This window comes from Cataglyphis hispanica, chromosome 2, assembly GCF_021464435.1.
Source record: "Cataglyphis hispanica isolate Lineage 1 chromosome 2, ULB_Chis1_1.0, whole genome shotgun sequence".
NCBI lineage: Eukaryota > Metazoa > Arthropoda > Insecta > Hymenoptera > Formicidae > Cataglyphis > Cataglyphis hispanica.
The window spans coordinates 1,272,458-1,290,318 of NC_065955.1; the positions used below are offsets into that span (position 1 = coordinate 1,272,458).

Here is a 17,861-nt window from a genome sequence, read left to right on the forward strand (position 1 = left end):
GTCGCTACTATCGAAAACAAAAGTTTGTTTTTAGAAAGTTCAAGAGATAATTCAATCAAAAGATGCACAGAGAATATGGATAAAAAATCAAAGTGAGATTTTCATCAGATATAATGTTTGGAAAAATTTATATATAGCTACAGTGTTTTCAATCAATATCGAGATAATCAAAAGTCTACGTTTATAATAATATTAAATATATAAATAGATATATCGCATATATAGACAAAAGCGTACATATACAATGTTTTAAATTAAGGAAGAATATCGTTAGAAAGAATGTCGTTATTGAAAGAACAAGTTTTTTTGGACTGTCATTCTGTGTGAAAAGTACTTTTATAACAGACAAAGTGAGATTGAAGAAAAGAGGATAACTCTCGTATGTAACATCGCTCAAAGCACCAAGTGTTTACGGAAGAGCGTGGAAAAATAAGTAAAAGAAACACTTCACCTCTGTAATTTCATTTCGTGAAAACTATCGGCGAACAAATCGATAACTGCAAGGAACATTACACAACGCTGGAATTTCATCGGCGAATCTTATTATTTTCTATTATCTTATTCATCAAGTAACGACGTGTTGAATAAATACTGTTGGTTATGACACAGTCAATAATTATTATATATATTTCACAAAGCAAAGTAAACAGAAATATAATTCTTAGAGAATTACTGAACAGCAATTTTCCTCCTTTTCTAAGTCAAATGACTAGCAATTAAATAATTCTGTAATTAATAATTTAAAAAAGAGAAAAAGAGTGAAAACTTGAAAAAATTTCTGGAGACATCGAAAACATTGATCACGTATACAAGATTAATATTTCATACAACAAGTTAATCTGAAACGCAAACAAGAAAGTGTAGAAACGCATTCTGTGACAATATTCAAGATAGTTAGTTTAAATTTTTTGGCAGTGTTGCTCACTAAATCGTCACAGTGTGCGGATTGGGGCGAATCCTTGGCTACATCGGCGGACGACCGTCGGTGGGGGCCACCAATATGTCGCAGTCAGGGTCAGGTGGATTGCATGACATTCAAGGACAAAGTCAAGCTGGACAAACGACCGACAATCAACAGACAACGTGCCAGAACGGTCGTGCTGAGCCGCTCGCCAATACTACGAAACAGGATCTTTCCAACGGTTTCGAAAATCGAACGATGGATTACGAGAAATTTACTCAAGAAAAAACACAGAATACCTTAGTTGCAGGAGAAGTTCAGGATCAACAGACTTCACAACAGCAGCAGCAACAACTTAGTCATCCAGTAGCACAATATCCGTCGGGAAGAAGACAATCTGTAGGATTACCAGAGGATAAACACCCTTCAACCGGTCAATTGCCACCTCCGCCATACAATCAAGAAAAAAGTAATGACAGAACTCAGCATGTGTCTCAGACTAGCACTCAGACAGTACCGGTGCAAGCGTATCCACAATTTGCTTCTGATTACGACCAAAATCAATATCCGCAAATACGAGGACAATTTGAGGTCAGATCGCAGATCTATCCTCAAACGCAATATTCCGATAGAGCTGGTTATGTAACCAGAGACGTAACTTATCGTGATCCGACTCTTTACAGTCAAAGCGGTGCGACCAATCCCATATTTACTGGACAGGGTCAATACGTAACAGTTCAACATGGTTCACAGATACCTTCGCAATCTGCCAGTCCACAGCCACCGTATTACTCGGGTGTAATCGTACCACAACCACCGAGTTATGCTCAATTTGGTACACAGCCGCAATATTCTTATAGTCAATATCCGCAGACAGTTATGAACGCCATACCGTATAATCCACATACCGGCACTATTTATCCCGCTCAACAATACCCTGGTCAACAATCGCCGAATCCGCAGAGATTTTCGCAAGAGATCGGCCAGTATCAAACACAACCGATTATTCAGCCGATCGCTCAGAATGTAACACATGGGATTGCTATCCAGACGACGGAGCGACCTTGTCGAGGACCGAAGCCAATGGTGCCGCCTCGTGGCAATTCCAAGATTACCACCCATGATCCTGGACATAGAAAGTCCGCCAGCGTTGATGTGCCAGCGTTGCAAAAGGCGAAGTATGAGTCAACGCCGACTGCTCAACAAGATTCAATTCATCGTAGCGATGGCACCATAATTATGACAGGCGCGCCAATCGGTCCGGATGGGACGGATAGAAGATATCTAACCACAATTAATCAAAATCCCAGAACAAGACAAGATGGTCTGTATGTAGATACAAATGGTGATCAGTCCGGCAGAGAAAAACTAATCGATACAATAGCCACGGAATGCGGCTTATATGTGTCCAGATCGGAGCATAGGAAATCTATATCGGTCGATGTAACTACCAGCTTCCAAAGACGCAATGATACGATAACTTTTACGTTTCCTGGCGATGGTAATCAAGAGACTATGTCGGCGAGAAAAGCTACAACTGCAGTAGACGCGAAGAGAGTCGAGACTAATCAAATATTTCCCACTGAACAAAGGAGACTGGATGCGGGTCTGCGTGTATCGCCGATGGCGTTTGATGCAAGACAAGAAAATAGAAAGAGTATAGGGGCTGATAGGAAGCCCGAATGGGGTAACGTGAGTCCGAATCAGAGAACCGCTTCTTCAGAAAACAGACGATCGGATTATTTTGAAGAACACCGAAGATCACCCATGAATGTAGAAGGTAAAAGAATAGAAGATGTAAGGAGATCGCCTATGCCGTTTGTGCCAATTCGTGAAACATCTGTTGATCGCGCCGGACAGAAAAGTCCTTCCTTTGTCAGCCAAAACTTCGAGAAAACTAGACAGGAGCTAGCGATCTGGGCAGAACAACGTCAACGGCAAGAACACGAAAGGAGCATTATGCAAGGTCCGATATTTACAACAAGTCCTCGTTCTCGTAATCCGTCAGAAGAGAGAAGAGATATCAGGTCGATTCATCCACTGGATGACCGAAAAGAGTCGAGAATGTCTCAATCGGCCTTTCAACCCATTCCTAATATCAGTCAGAGTACTATAATGGAGCAACGTCGACATCTGAGACACGTTAGCGCTGATCTGACGAAACACATTGAACTTTCAAGAAAAGATTTTGATGAACAACCCATCACGGGATCCGTAGTAAATCTGGGATCGGTAGCTAGTACTGCTTCATCGCAAAGAGCCAGTCCGAATCTTTGTCATCAATATCCAGCTCTCAGTGAGGCAAAAATAGATACGAAAACCGTGTTGACTGTGGTTACAGATTTTGGCGAGTCGGTTGCCAGCAAACCGATTGATCAAGTTGATCACATAATTCACAGTCATCGTAAAAGTCACAATACTTCCTCTAATTTACTAACTCACAGTAAAAGCCAGACGGAAAATTTGCAGAATACGCTAGAGAACCAGAGCGAGAAAATAGATTCTCTTCAGGCTCAGCAACAACAGTTGCAGAATCAACAGAGTCTCGATTTAATCTCTGAAAAATTAAGTCAATTCGAACGTCAGCAGAGCGATCTTCAAGCCAAGCTGCAGTGTCTTCAGAATCAGAATCAAATTCTGGATAAAGTGGCGCAATTTCAGCATCAGCAGAGCGATCTTCAAGCTCGGTTGCAAAATTTGCAGAATCAAGGTCAATTGAATGATAAAACTCACAAGATATCTGGTGACTTTGCGCAACTTCCAATGACAAGTGATACACATCAGATTCAAGCGAGCCCTCTTCCAAATCATCAGGAACAATCATCAGATAAATCTTCCTCGACTCATCAACCAGTTCACGGTCTTCATCAGACACTTCTGACTACTGCGTATCCGCAAAGTGCCACCCACCAAGCCTGCCAATCGTCCGTGTGTGAGAAACTGACATCTCGCGTACAACACGACGTTTCCGATCCGAATTCTATTCAGATACCGAACATGTCGCAAATGCCATTACCGTGCCTCCCGCAATTCGATCGCGCTGACGCGTCGCGTACTTCGTTCTCCCAGTTTCATCGATTTCAGATTGAGAATCATGAGGGTGCTTTAGCGACGAGTGCTGTATCTGCCAGTTCTTTCACCGGTACGCTGAAGAAAATACCGCCGGAAAAACCACCACGGACGTCCTTGATAGTGCAGTCGCCGGAAGCTGAGGTAATATCGAGAAAAACAAAATATTTCTACGTGTTTATTATTTTTTATTATTTTTGTCGATTATTTGAATTTCTATTTTATCCCAAACAATATAGAAACACGCAAATATAATTTTCCATCTTTAAATAAGAGAATAATTGCAAAAATCTATATTGTATATTATTAATTAAAAATTATATTATTATTTTAATCAATGGCTCAATATTATACGTCAAATAAATTTGCAAAGCACGATCAAAACCTTGCATTAATTGGAATCGCAAATTCCAATGTGTATCTTCAAAGTATAAATAGCGGCTTAACATCCTGTTTTTGCACTAGTTAAAATCAACGTTCTTTGGAGTAATACGTGGCGAAAGCTCCCTTTATGTTATCCAGAATGTTGGAGAATACGCGTGCTCGTGGCCGAGGAGATTGCGGCGGCAATGAATGGCTACAAGCGAGCAAGATCCGGACAATGCAGGCAGATAGAGATCTCCGTTTGCAGTTTTTGTCGCCACAGTCGAGTGGAATGAACTCGTTAAATATCAGACCTGATGTTGTCTTTGAAAACTTTGTTACGGGCCCTATGTACCTTTGGCTCCACTTCCGAGCGTTTACAGTCTCAACGTTCTTGTCGCGACTATAAAACGCTATGCACTTAATGCATCAGCATCGTCTGACAGTGACGTTATTCGCTCGATCGCGAACGTGTTTCGAATAACGAAAGCCAGATTTTTTTCATATCGTACGGTATTTTGTTCGCAGGATAAGTCTTTTGTGCTATCAATAAAGAAAAGCCTGCCTGTCAATAAAGAAAAGATAAAGTCATAAAAGAATTGAACAAATTCATAAAAATAGTATATGCAATTTAAACATATGCATGTCATGCGATGTATTGAGCCATTTTTTTTTGATGATGGACGTTTTTATAAAATAAAAATATATTACTCGCGATGTCAGATATTTAATTATGTTTGAGACTTTTCAAATCTTCATTGTAGGGTAATATATTTTTGAATATAAAATTAGAAAGAAGTTAAAGAGCAAATGGACGCTCATATAACGATCTTAATTTCATAAATATAAACAAATGGTTTTTTAAATTAAATGTATAAACAGTAGTAATATATACAATTACATCAATATATCCTTTGATTATAATTTGTTTATCTCTGCATCATATCTTTGACAACATGATATAATTTTATACACATATAATGTCAGTGTATGACATAATATATATTCAAATATAAATGTATCTTGTTTTTATCAAAATATGATTTGCATATTTTTTTAAAAATAGTTATTTGCAAGATTGCATATCATAAAGAAATAATATAAAAGACTTTGAGAAACACACAAATGATTTCATTAAATGATATTAAAGTAAAAGTAGAAATATTTTCTTAAATAAATATCTCTCCTTTATGAAATATTTCTCTATTTGTAGTTGACGTATGATAAGATGACAAATAATATTTGCTATTGCGGTTGTATCGATGCTGACATCGTATTAGCGAAATTGGGTTACGATGGCGAATCGACTGCGTATGAAAAGTTTCGACGTTTGTTTTTCTGAAAAAGCTAATATCTCTCGCTTCAAATTGCAAGCTTGCTAGATAGTGAAAAAGTGAAAAATATGAATAGTGAAAAAGAGAATTCATATTTCTGGTTGAAAAGTGCTATGTTATCTAATACGTGGGCAAGTCTAATATAAACCGGATGTTTTTCCAAAAAAATTTATTCGATCCAAACATTTTTAGTGCACACTCAAGTCATTTTTCTACATAGTTTCCACTAAAATCTAAGCATTTTTATCACCGGATTAGCAGTTTTTTTTTTATTTCTGCGTCATAAAAAGAAATGGGACATGTCCGAAATCAATTGCGCAAGCCGAATTTTTTCCAAAAAGTTCTTTATTCGATCAAAATATTATCAACACACACTCAAGTCATTTTTTGACATAGTTTTCACTAAAATCTAAGCATTTTTGCCACTGAATTGGCAGTTTTTTTTTATTTTCATGTCATAAAAAGTAACAGGACATATCAAAAGCTAATTGCGCACGGAGGAATTCGTGCGCAATCAAGTTTGGACACGTCCCACTTTTTATGACACGAAAATAAAAAAACTGCCAATCTGGTGGCAAAAATGCTTAGATTTTAGTAAAAACCATATAGGAAAATGACTTGGACGTGCGCTAAAAATATTTTGAATAAAATGTTTTAAAAAAAGTCCGGTTTATATTTCACTTCTTTACGTATTTCAGAACTTTCATATTTAAAGAATGAGAATATCGTATTCTGCTCTTGATATTTATATCTTTCCTTCATATTTTTATCAGTGTCAAGTAGCTTGTAACAAATTTATTATGTTAATTTATTATATAAATAATAAGAAATGACAAATTTTTACTTAATTTCTGTTATCCCATCGCTTATCTACAATGCGTATAAATTGGGTATTACTATTACCGTTCATACATATGTATTTGCAAATTTCTCATTCTTCTCACATTGATTGTATCGAAAATGTATGGAGATGTTTTTTCTATCGAATTTCTATTTAACATTCTTCTTCGTCGGTAGCGCAGCCTTTCGTGTAGGATGTCAGAGCTCTTTCTTTTCGGCTAAAGTATAGAAATTCTATACGATTTGATACATTCATCTCTCCGACCAAGCTCGATTCTATGAAAGCATCGTTGGCGAATAGTGTGGGCTTTTCAAAAATCGTTTCTTCCAGAAATTTATTTACACAGACTCGTTTCATTCTCTGACATATAAATCTGGTTTTACTATTCACTGAATAACACTTGCCTATATGTTTATATTTCAATGCATCTTTACAAAATCGCATAAATTTGTATTGAAACGTTCAGTTATCTGGATGCTGTGAAAAAACATTCATATTTACTTATTCTTCATACATTGAAATATGCAAATCAATGCATTGTTTTCAAAGCATAGTAAAAGAATTTTTTTAGAAGGGCAAAAAGAAATTATTTCTCAATAGTAAAATATATATTTCCGTAGAAATTTTGAATATGTCGTATATCGATATTGGATTAAAGATTAAATAAAAAATAGTTTGGTGATTTAAGAAATATATAATTGATGATAAAAGAGTGGAGAATGTGCGATGATTTAATAGATTTTAACCAAAGTTGAAATGGGCGAAATTGTTCCGCCCTAAACTTGTACTTTTCGACTAAGGGAGCGAATTAAGTCGAGAAATGTTATGAATAACGGCCTATCATGAATTAAATATGAGCAGTAGTTTCGCGTGTCGTGTACATTGGCGGAACGATGGCGCGACGTTGCGAGAGAATAAAAAAGATGGTTAGGGTGCGAAGGAGATAAAGGACGAGAAATCAGCCAAGGGCGTACAATAAACCTTCTAACTTTTCTCTCCCTGTACGCAGAAACGGGAACGCTTCGATATTCTTTTTACAACGCCGTTGTATCTGCCTTTACGCTAGAATTATTCGGGACTTTGCAAGCAAACTTGGCAGCATTCTCTGCGTTTCACGGCCTGTGATTAAAAAAATTGGGACAGCAGATTGTTAAATTACATGACTTTAAAGTGCGTCAGGTACGATTACTGTGACTACATACCTTTATTTTGCGAAAACGCTATTTCCCGAACAGACAACGTTGATAAACGAAAGAGCGTTGCGCGGTATCAAATAGGATCAACACATAGATTGCTGGAATTTCTCAAATCCGCGAGAAAATCTCCAGGTAAAGGCCACCCAATAACCGGAATCTATTCTCGTGCAACGCGCGCGCTACTACAGAGTTTTTTGACGCCATGAATTCATGGAAACATTTCGCTCGAAACACACGGAAATTTTGAAATTAAACTTTGTTTCTCTGTTTTCGTAGATACGCAATTTCATTGGAGTTTTAAAAACGGTACTCGCCAACGCGCATATGTAGCACTTCTTTCTGCAAAACCCCAGCGTCCGAAACAATGTCGGTCCTTTCGCGCGAATCGATTTTGCCGTGCCTTTTATTTCGCTGAGGGCGTTTCGCACGTCATAGCTACGAGCTTTTACGAATCTCCACAGTTTATCCACTAGCAAAGGTTTTTGCGAAATTTCAAGCATAACTTTTCCCACCGCCATTCAGCATATGCTTGCACAATTGTGACTAATAGCTTTCCGGTTTATGTGCTATCGCCAAAGTATTTACGATGGTCGCTACCGCGAGAAGCATGCCTGGTAGTCGCGTGTGTATTTTTAATCCGTATATATATCCATGGCGATATATAAAGCGGGCATTGATTTTATTTCAGCATCCGATTACAAAATCGAACATTCTCGCGTGCGCGGATTAGCTGCTCGGATTTCTTCTCCGTGCAATTTCACGGACGACCATGCGAATAATTCGAGCTTTTATTGTAATTGATGCGCGATCGATATGCGCGCCTTTATTTCTCGGCTACTATTTTCTTGTTATTATACTAATGATTTTATTTCAAAACGCGATTTATAAAAGCGCCCGCGCATAACCGGCGGTAATTTCACAAGAAAATCTTTCGCAGCTGCTATGCTAAGAATCTTATCCTTTTCCAGTAAGACAATTATAATACTTCTTTGAAAGATTATCTCAGCAAAGCCATGGCATATCTAGTGGAATTCTAACCGGAAGATATAATAAATATCAGCAATGGAAATTGTCTTGATACCGTCTTTAAGCCAAAAAAATGAGGAAGTTTGTGTTAATATCTACACAATACTTGCTAGGTAAAACAAATAATATATACAAGTTAAGTATTATAATTTTAATATACACGTATATATTTTTATTCATTTATCTTGCGCCCACCTTGCCATAATTTTTCTTTACATTTTTTTCCGACATGTAACAATCTCGAATGCAACTTCAATTATATATTCTATATTCTAAAAATTGCATCTGCAATGTTTTGTAACAAATTAAGATAATTGCGGGGAGATTGTATATACCGATGTAACGAAAAGCTGAATAGTATCACTAATCAAAAATTTATTCAAAAATATGCAATATGAGAGGCCGTTGATTTTCACTTGTTTTGAATAATATAACAGCTGAGATAAAACGCAATTTAATATCACTATAAGGCAACAAGTATAAAAGTTACAAAGTTACATCTAATTGATATAAATTGATATTTTATACAATAGCAAACCGTAGCAAATTTCAGAACTGCATTGTTATAAAATTATAAAATATAAAGTTATAATGTGATTATTAATGCTGTTATCGTTTTTGTTAGTGTAAATTTTAATTAAATTATGATTATTGATGTATTATGATCGTCGTATTATGATGTTTTTAGTTATCATGTTAATGAGGAAACAAAATACACGGTCGGAAAGTTAATTTATTCGCATATCAAGAAGATATCTGTATACGTGCGCGTATTGACATATTATTACATTCAACGAATCAAATGTTTTACATTGATATCACATGGCGATAAAATATCACGTTTTTTTTGCCGGTCATGTATTAATTATACAATCTGCACTGGTCGCCATCTTTCGTGATCACAGGCTAATTTGTTTTCTACGTACGCTCGTGGGAAATCGCCAGGAATGGGTGGCGTAACGAAAACGCTAATTACAATTGCGGAGCCGCAGTCCGAAACAGCGGGTTGGCACGCGCAATCGCGAGCATTCGAGCACGAAATGGATTAGTCAGGATTAAAATTTGATCAAAACCACGAGCCGATTCGCGCATGGATAATTAACCGTGCGTTCATTGTCTTTCGTGTAAAAAAAATCTTTGCTATTATTGATTTTTTAAAATTTTTTTATTATTTTTTTAACTTTTTATTATTGAGACAAATCGATATTCTTGTAATATATATCTCTCTCGAGATAAATTTTCTGCTTGACAACATTCGCGATTGATGCAGCAAATCTGTAAAATTTACTGGAAACTTCTCCGTTTTGATCAATAAATGCTCTTGAATAAATATGGAAATACATTTAGATTAAATTAATAATCGCTTATGAATAAACAAAAATCAAAATATTCGACATACTTTGCAAATTTATTTTAATTATAATTTAGATTTTTTTACATGGCTAAACTTATTTATTTTGACGTATGCAACAATACAAATTATGTTTGATTATGTTTTTTGATATTGCACAATTGTAATTGCAATCTATTATTATTGCAAAAAAAAAATAGATTGCTCTCTACACTGCTCAGTTCACAAATTTGTTTTTTAGAAAAATTATTATATTATAATTGTTATAATCAATTTTTATAAATTTATATTTTATAACTGCTTCCATAACGTTATTTCTGTCAATAAAGTTTGTGATTTAAACATGTATGGAAATATAAAATATAACTTTAAAAAGAATTAATTTTGAATATTTTAAACGTGAATATTTATAGAAAATGCTGAACCTGCAAGAAAAAGGAGTTATTAAAATTTCAATATGTAATTAATATGCATATAATTCTATATTAAAATTATAATTTTTGTTTTGTCTTTTAAAAAATATTTTTGTTTTAGTACTAGTTTTAGTTGAGCAAAAGAAACATATATTATAAATAATTTTGCTTGCGCAAGTAAGAGTGTAATATACATATATCAGGAGATACAAAGACAATGTATATCTCACAAAGTAAAATATTAAAATCTCTATTCTGCATGTAATACATGAGAAGAACAGGCGAAAATTGTTCTATTAATGTTTCTTGTGTTTGAAGCTGAAATATAAACAAAAGTTTATCCACTTTGGTTACTGCAAGCTTGATAAAAAAATTTTAATTGCACCGTGTACCAAATGTAATTAAAAATTTATTGACAATACCGTAGTGATCGAAGAAAAATTGGATTGCAAAATAGTTAAACAACCATCGATTTTTTTGAGGGCGTTGTGACAAATTCTGATATACCAATTCTCAAACTCACTGAACGATGTAATCGAATAAATAAAAAAGGTAAAATAAAAAAATAACGCAGCCTTAATATGTATTGCAAAATAAATGGGATAAATGAAATTATATAATTTTATCATAAGTTCAATAGCCAAAGCAACACAAAATGCATTTTTGCAAACAAGTATACATATCTGCGAAAAAATATATTTATAATGACCGGAAAATGACAAGCTATCAATGTTAATCAATAGCCTTTCCTTTTGCTGCATAATTTTGTGTGATTTTCTATGCGGATAAAATGAAAATCTCGCTGAATCAAGCCACGTTATTAAAACTACAAATTATTAAAGTATTATAAAAGAGGACGAAAGTACAGGATATGGAATAGATGAAACGAATTGCTGGACGAATTTAACAATATTAAACAGCTGGACGATATTGAACAGTATATGAGTGCGCGAACGCGCGTCTCTCTCGTTCTCGGAATCAAATATCATCCTCTTTCTGCGATCACAGCCGTCTAAAGCACTCACTGTGACTGAATAATTATCCGAATGGCACAACGGAGACGGGCAGAAGCTTCCTCCGCGAAATGGAATTCCCGTTTCCTTTGTACGTGACCCGCCAATGGATTTTCCAAAGCGTTCTGATACTCGGAGCTCTCATGCCACGTTTCATTCCATCGGATTGATTTGTTTTCAATTCGAATACTCCTGGCGCTGACTCAAGGTTGGATTAATCGTAGTAACAATCTAGGCTAACCAATCCTTGTCTGTTAACCAATCAGCAATAGATTTTACCTGGGACTAGCACCGAATATACAAATGTACATGAGAAGAATTTGGCCAGATGAATTATTATAAAATGTTAATAATAAAACGATGCAAAGATTTTAATCATGGTTATAAAAAAAACTAAATTAACAGCTCTGTCACATGTAATATTAGGGGAAATATCTCATTATTAAAGACAAAGTGATTGTTTAATATTTTAATGTACAAATTCAAATATATATTATTTTTATCCGTTTCTTTTTTTTTTTATTTACGTTTAACTCTGCGCGAACTCATTAATTTAATCTCCGCTCTTATTTTCTATGAAACGTGACTTGGATTATGCGTCGTCATTAAATATGCAGTTAAAAAAGCAGTCGACGCGAAGGTGTCATATAATCCAGATACCGCGCACGAACAGAAAATAATTTTACGGCATATCGGGTATCGGCAGGTCTTAATGCCATTACGAGTTAATAGACCGCACTACCGATAAATTCGTCGGTAAACGCTCGTCAAAACTTCTCTCTGCGCGAGGCAAAGATTCGTAAACGAGAAAAAAAGCAATGCGAGATGATGGTTTGGCTGCATCGATGCATTCTCGCCAGACGGCTGCGATTTTTCATCGAACTTCCTGTCTTATTGTTTTGTACGTTCTCTTTTCAGTTATCCTCGACTTTTTTTAATTTCCTCGGCTTTGTGACACTTTCGATATAAACCGCATCTCTACATTTAAGTAGATGGGAAATGGAAAAAAAAGGGTGAGAAAGATGGAAGGATAGAAAGTGAACGGAAGTCGGCAAAACGAGCAGGTTAAGAAGTTGAACGATCCGCGTTTACTGGAAGTAGGTCGAGTCGTTTTAGAACATTATATACGTGGGATAAAAATAAGCAGAAAACTAAGAATAATTATAAATACAATAATGGCGACTGATATTATATTGTATCAAAATCGTCGATTGGCATTGGACCGGAAATAAGAATCGAAGCACGCTAAATTTGATTTCTTCCAAAGAATATGGAAAATTTTCAATCTTTGGAAATCTGGATTTTTTTACGCACAGCATCAAAGAATCTAAGATAAGTAATCTTAATTTTGTATAATTCTTATGAGACAGTTACGCAAACACACTGACCGAGAACTGTCAAATTTTCCTTACACAATCCAAGGAAATATTTGGCTGTTTAATTTGCGCTCGTCTTATTGCGTGATAAAATACAGATGACGGTTTAAATTGGACGACAGGAATGTTCCAATGGAAATGTAACCGGAAAAGTGCTCAAGTCCGGTTTCTCGGTTTACGAGAGGCAATTTTCGAGATTCAAGACAACTGATAAAATCTGTGAGCGTAGGAGTTTTAAGGGCAAAAACACAATTTCGTCAATTGTCGCGGAGCGTAGTAAGGATCGAATGGTAGGGCCCTACCATTGATGCTGCGTTGGACAGTCGCAGCAAATGGACTAATTGCCGGCGTAATTATCCGGAATTAATCGGAATAAGCCGCTTAATTATCACGTTTCGTACAAAGCTCGTTTGTTTCTCAGTATATCTGTTAGCCGATTTTGGACAAGCGAAATGCCGCTAAATGTGCGCTAATTATCATCGGTGCGGCATCGAATCGTCGAAGCTGACGGTCCGTGTTATGCTCTCGTTTCCGTTTCTATAGGAAGTTGCAATCCGAGGATATTTAAATGCAAATCCAATGTAATCAACATGTCTAGTGCAGATTATGCTCGGAATTTCTCAGAGGATGAAAACGGTTTCAGTAAATATTAAGGTTCAGTAAATATTAAGTCGTGCAAGTATTATCCTGAATCTATTAGTTCATGCACGTATTTCCTTCCTTTAATTGGAGAATGTTGACTCTGTCAATTTTTTGTTATAAATAAACATATAACTGTTATAAATTTTATTATATAAAAAAATTTACTATTATGTAAATTTGTTCTAGTAAAATTGATAAAAAGATTCAGTCTTTTTGCGTTATTTTATAAATTACAAATCTTAGAGATGCGGAATATATATACTATTATAATAAATATTAACATTTAGCAAAACATATCTATTTTTCCATTCAATCTTTGTTGCAGATTTAAATATTGCAATATAAATTATTGTATATAAAATATAAGTTTTGAAAAATCTATACATATAAAATAAGCTCTGTTCATAAAACTTTTAAAGATTTAATTTTTTTCTCTATGAAGAGAAAAAATATCACGCAGAAAGCTTTTGTAAAGAATAATACAGATTTTATGGCGTTTCTGTGAACATCTGTGAAAAAGATGAACCAGCGCGTTGCAAATTAGTAGCGGCAATCAGTACGGATAGAAACGCGTATCGAAAACAGCTTAATCAACGCAGGGATATATGGCGAGTGCGACGGCTTAATTAAATTGCCGCGAGATACGTGACTCTCTATTTCGGTCACTTCGTCACTCTGCCGGAATAAGTTCCCGATGTGGAATTATTTTGTCCGCGTTCGTTGCAGGACGGTCATCGTCCATGCACGACGCAGTTGTTTCCTTCGCGTACCGGCATATCAATTAAAATTTATGTATTTCCCTCCAGCAATGACGAGTAACCGCGACGATACCGATCCGAATCAATATTTCACCGTGAATTTATCGCGGCCATGCAGCAATAAAAAGACACTTTGAGCTATCAGAATCGGATTTATCTACGAAACGGAAATACTTCGTCGAATACCATAAAGGAAGGCAAATGATTCGGGCCGACTTGTTTTTTGTACAAAGATAGATTTTTTCGGTGGAAATCGTACGACGGATCGAATGTGTCGGAAATGTGTAATATTTAGAATTTGAACATCTGTATGATGTTTTTAATTGTCCTGTCAAAATCTTGTGTTTTGTCATAAATGCATGCTCAGGATACATAGTTGAATACTAGTATATATGTAACTGCAAGTTTCTCTTTGTATTTTGATGACGCATTTTACGACAATGATCTATCGCCTTTTATCTCTTCACTTTTCAGACTAAAAATCGTCCTGTCGATGCAGCAACATATAATTTAGCGAATATATATTTAATGAATTATTATAAATTTAACGGCATTCTGTTAATCATTTTTGTCTCTTTTTGCAGAGTAATCGCAGCCAACCAGCTATCGGATTGAAGCAAACGCCAAAAGCACGGGTGAGTAGGAGTATGATTTTTATATATATTATATATTTTATATATATATATATATATATATTTTATATAATAATCTTTCGGTATATATAATAATTTTTCTTTATGATTTTGTGCAAATTGCAATATCTCTATCTTATATATATAATTATAATAATAATTAATTATATATATATATATATATATATATATATATATATTATTATTATTATTATTATTATTATTAACACTCTATGCTACCATAAACAATTTTCATAAAAGATATGTCTGCGGAAAGAAACCGTAAACTAGTAATTGATTTTAAATATAGATCGCAGAACTTTCTACAGTAAACTTCTACAAAATCGGAACATATGAGTTACATGTGAGTCAACTGGAATATGCTAGATATGCATACAAATGAGTGACTATAAATGACATACTTGGCGATGTAGTTCGCTACATGTTACATGAAAGCTCGTACTCAAGTTTGATTCCCATTGGGCCTATTTTTTTTTTACAAAACTAAATTGGAAAAACGTAGAGTGCATTATATCTATGCTCGCAAATATTTCATTGACAATAGTGTTCATTTAATGATATACACATTTTGGATATTTTTTTTCTTTTTTTTTTGCGATAATATACATCTCCGCCAATTGTCATTCTCAGAAAATTAAAATAATAACACAATTATTATACTTGCATTTCTTAAAAATAAATTAAACAAAGTTTGTCATTTTGCAAATATCCAGTTTATAATATTTTAATTTTGATGACTTCTTGGGAAAAATATTGTCTTATTCTTTGTAAATTAACAATATAGATTGCGTGAATAAATCTATAATATATTCATAAATCGATGTGATTAGCTAATTATTACTAATTTCTATTATCAGTGTTAACAAATTCTTTCACAGATATATTATTTTTGATAGTATAATAGGTAATATATTGATTGCGTGGAATAAGAAAATTTATTTTTATCGCTCTTTCTTTTCCCTCTTTTACTGAATTTTTTGTTTATCGCGTTTTTACCCTTCCAGCTCATTCCCTTCCGTCAGTCAAATGAAAGTCGAAAGACTTTCGGAAAAAAAAAAAACGTTGAGAATGCGAACGGTAACGTCGACAGAACGACGTGAAATCGCGCGGCGCAATTTCGTGAGATTGCTCGCCGAGGCAACTTGCCGAGAGGACCGGCCTTGTGGAAAAGAGCTTCTTGGGGACGCGGGGGATGCTGGCATTTTTTTCTTCTTTCGCGAGATTTGTGGCGCACGTTTTATTCAGGAAGAAATACTTAGTAGTAAAATTCCATGGCAAGTCAGTTGTAAACATCGTCTATATAACGTTTATATTATCTTCTCTATTTTTCAATCCTAATATATTAATTGTGTTAGATATATTGATATAATAATTTACTGTTATTAATATTATTTTTTACATATCTGTTTTTAAACATGATTAATAAATATACGGCATTTCAAATTTTATTTTATCATAATCTCGGATTCACTTTATGAGCATCGATATGTAGATCGATACACGCTGCGATTGGTAACCATCCTAGGCTGAAGGGCAGATCTCGTAGTTTAATTTAACTAGTTGGTAGAACAAGATTATGCCCCGGAGGATGTATCGACTATCGACATAGATAAGGTATTTACTTATATATATATATACAGAGGTATAGAGAGTGGCAAAATATACGAAACACATCGATGGATTTTAGCATCTTAATTTGTGAGAAGAATAAAAAGATATTTTCTCCACAAAATTATCAAAATTAACAATTTTTATAAATGGGAGATTTTCAAAATTACAAACTTATTTTATGAATTAATAACTATTTTTATTATATTATTAGGGATTTTTCTATTACATTATTAAAGTAAATCTTGCAAATTATTATAAAAAATTATTTAATTAAAGTATTTATTATATATGCATATAAAATTCTAAAACTTGCAATTTTATTATTATATTTATTAAATAGACAAAGGTTTGTGCATGGATGTGTGAGTAAAATCAAACAGATTATTTTGTTTCTTTATCGCTAATGGCGCATTTTATGCAAGTTTTACATTGTATTCTAATGTCGTCTGATCATTCTTGCTTAAACGGCTGTGACAGATTATGCGTAATCAGAATTTACAGTGCACTTTCTCATGCTTCTACAACCATATAAACTTCTCAGCAACGATAATAGTAAAATTATTATTACGACTATTCACTTTCTTCTTGCTCTCGCGTGCTTTTCTTGTAATTAAAATATGATAAAATAAATTAAATTTAACTCTTGCTATTTTAACACAAATCTTTATTACGAATTACATTTATAATTGCAAAAACATAAATAATCAAAAAATAAAAATAAAATATATATTGTGAACTTTAGAGTGAGAACATTAAAATTAATTCATTGAATGTATTTTCCGATTCAACTTTTTTAATTTATCGATAATAAAAAATTACAGAATTCTCCGTTTCTGCGATATTGAATCGTTAGTTATTTTATTTTTCATAATTTAATCAATTAATTTTCTTTTATAAGCAATTTAAAAAATTGTACACTCTTTTTTTGTTATCAAGAAATTCAAAATTTATGTTAATACTACTGCAAAAAGTAATATCTATGCACGAATTACCTTGTTATCTTAGAATAAATTAGAATCATATTATAGAAATTAAACTTTAACGAGAAATTGAAAATTTTGTGTTGTAAATCATAAATATATTGCAGAAAATAATTTCGAAAATATAAAAATGATTGAGATATACGCAGTTTTGTAATTGCACTCTATTTTTACATAATTTACAGTATCATTTTTCCGTTTTTACTCCGATGAGTGCTGGAAGGTGCCACAATTATGAATTCTACTTGTGGTTTTGTCATTTCATATTATGTGTAAAAAATATGCAAGACACAATATTTTTTAGTGAGAACTTATTATTTATTAACATTTTAAG

General features: G+C 34.0%; 1 protein-coding gene across 1 annotated transcript in view; it reads left to right on the forward strand.

Annotated features, from left to right (window-relative positions):
* Positions 1–1,000: 1,000 nt before the first annotated feature.
* LOC126857157 (uncharacterized) overlaps positions 1,001–17,861 on the forward strand; it is a 244,949-nt gene continuing 228,088 nt past the window's right edge. The window contains exons 1-2 of the mRNA XM_050606346.1: positions 1,001–4,114; positions 14,868–14,918. Of these exons, the coding sequence (XP_050462303.1) occupies positions 1,001–4,114; positions 14,868–14,918 (3,165 nt within the window). The remainder of the gene's footprint in view (positions 4,115–14,867; positions 14,919–17,861) is intronic.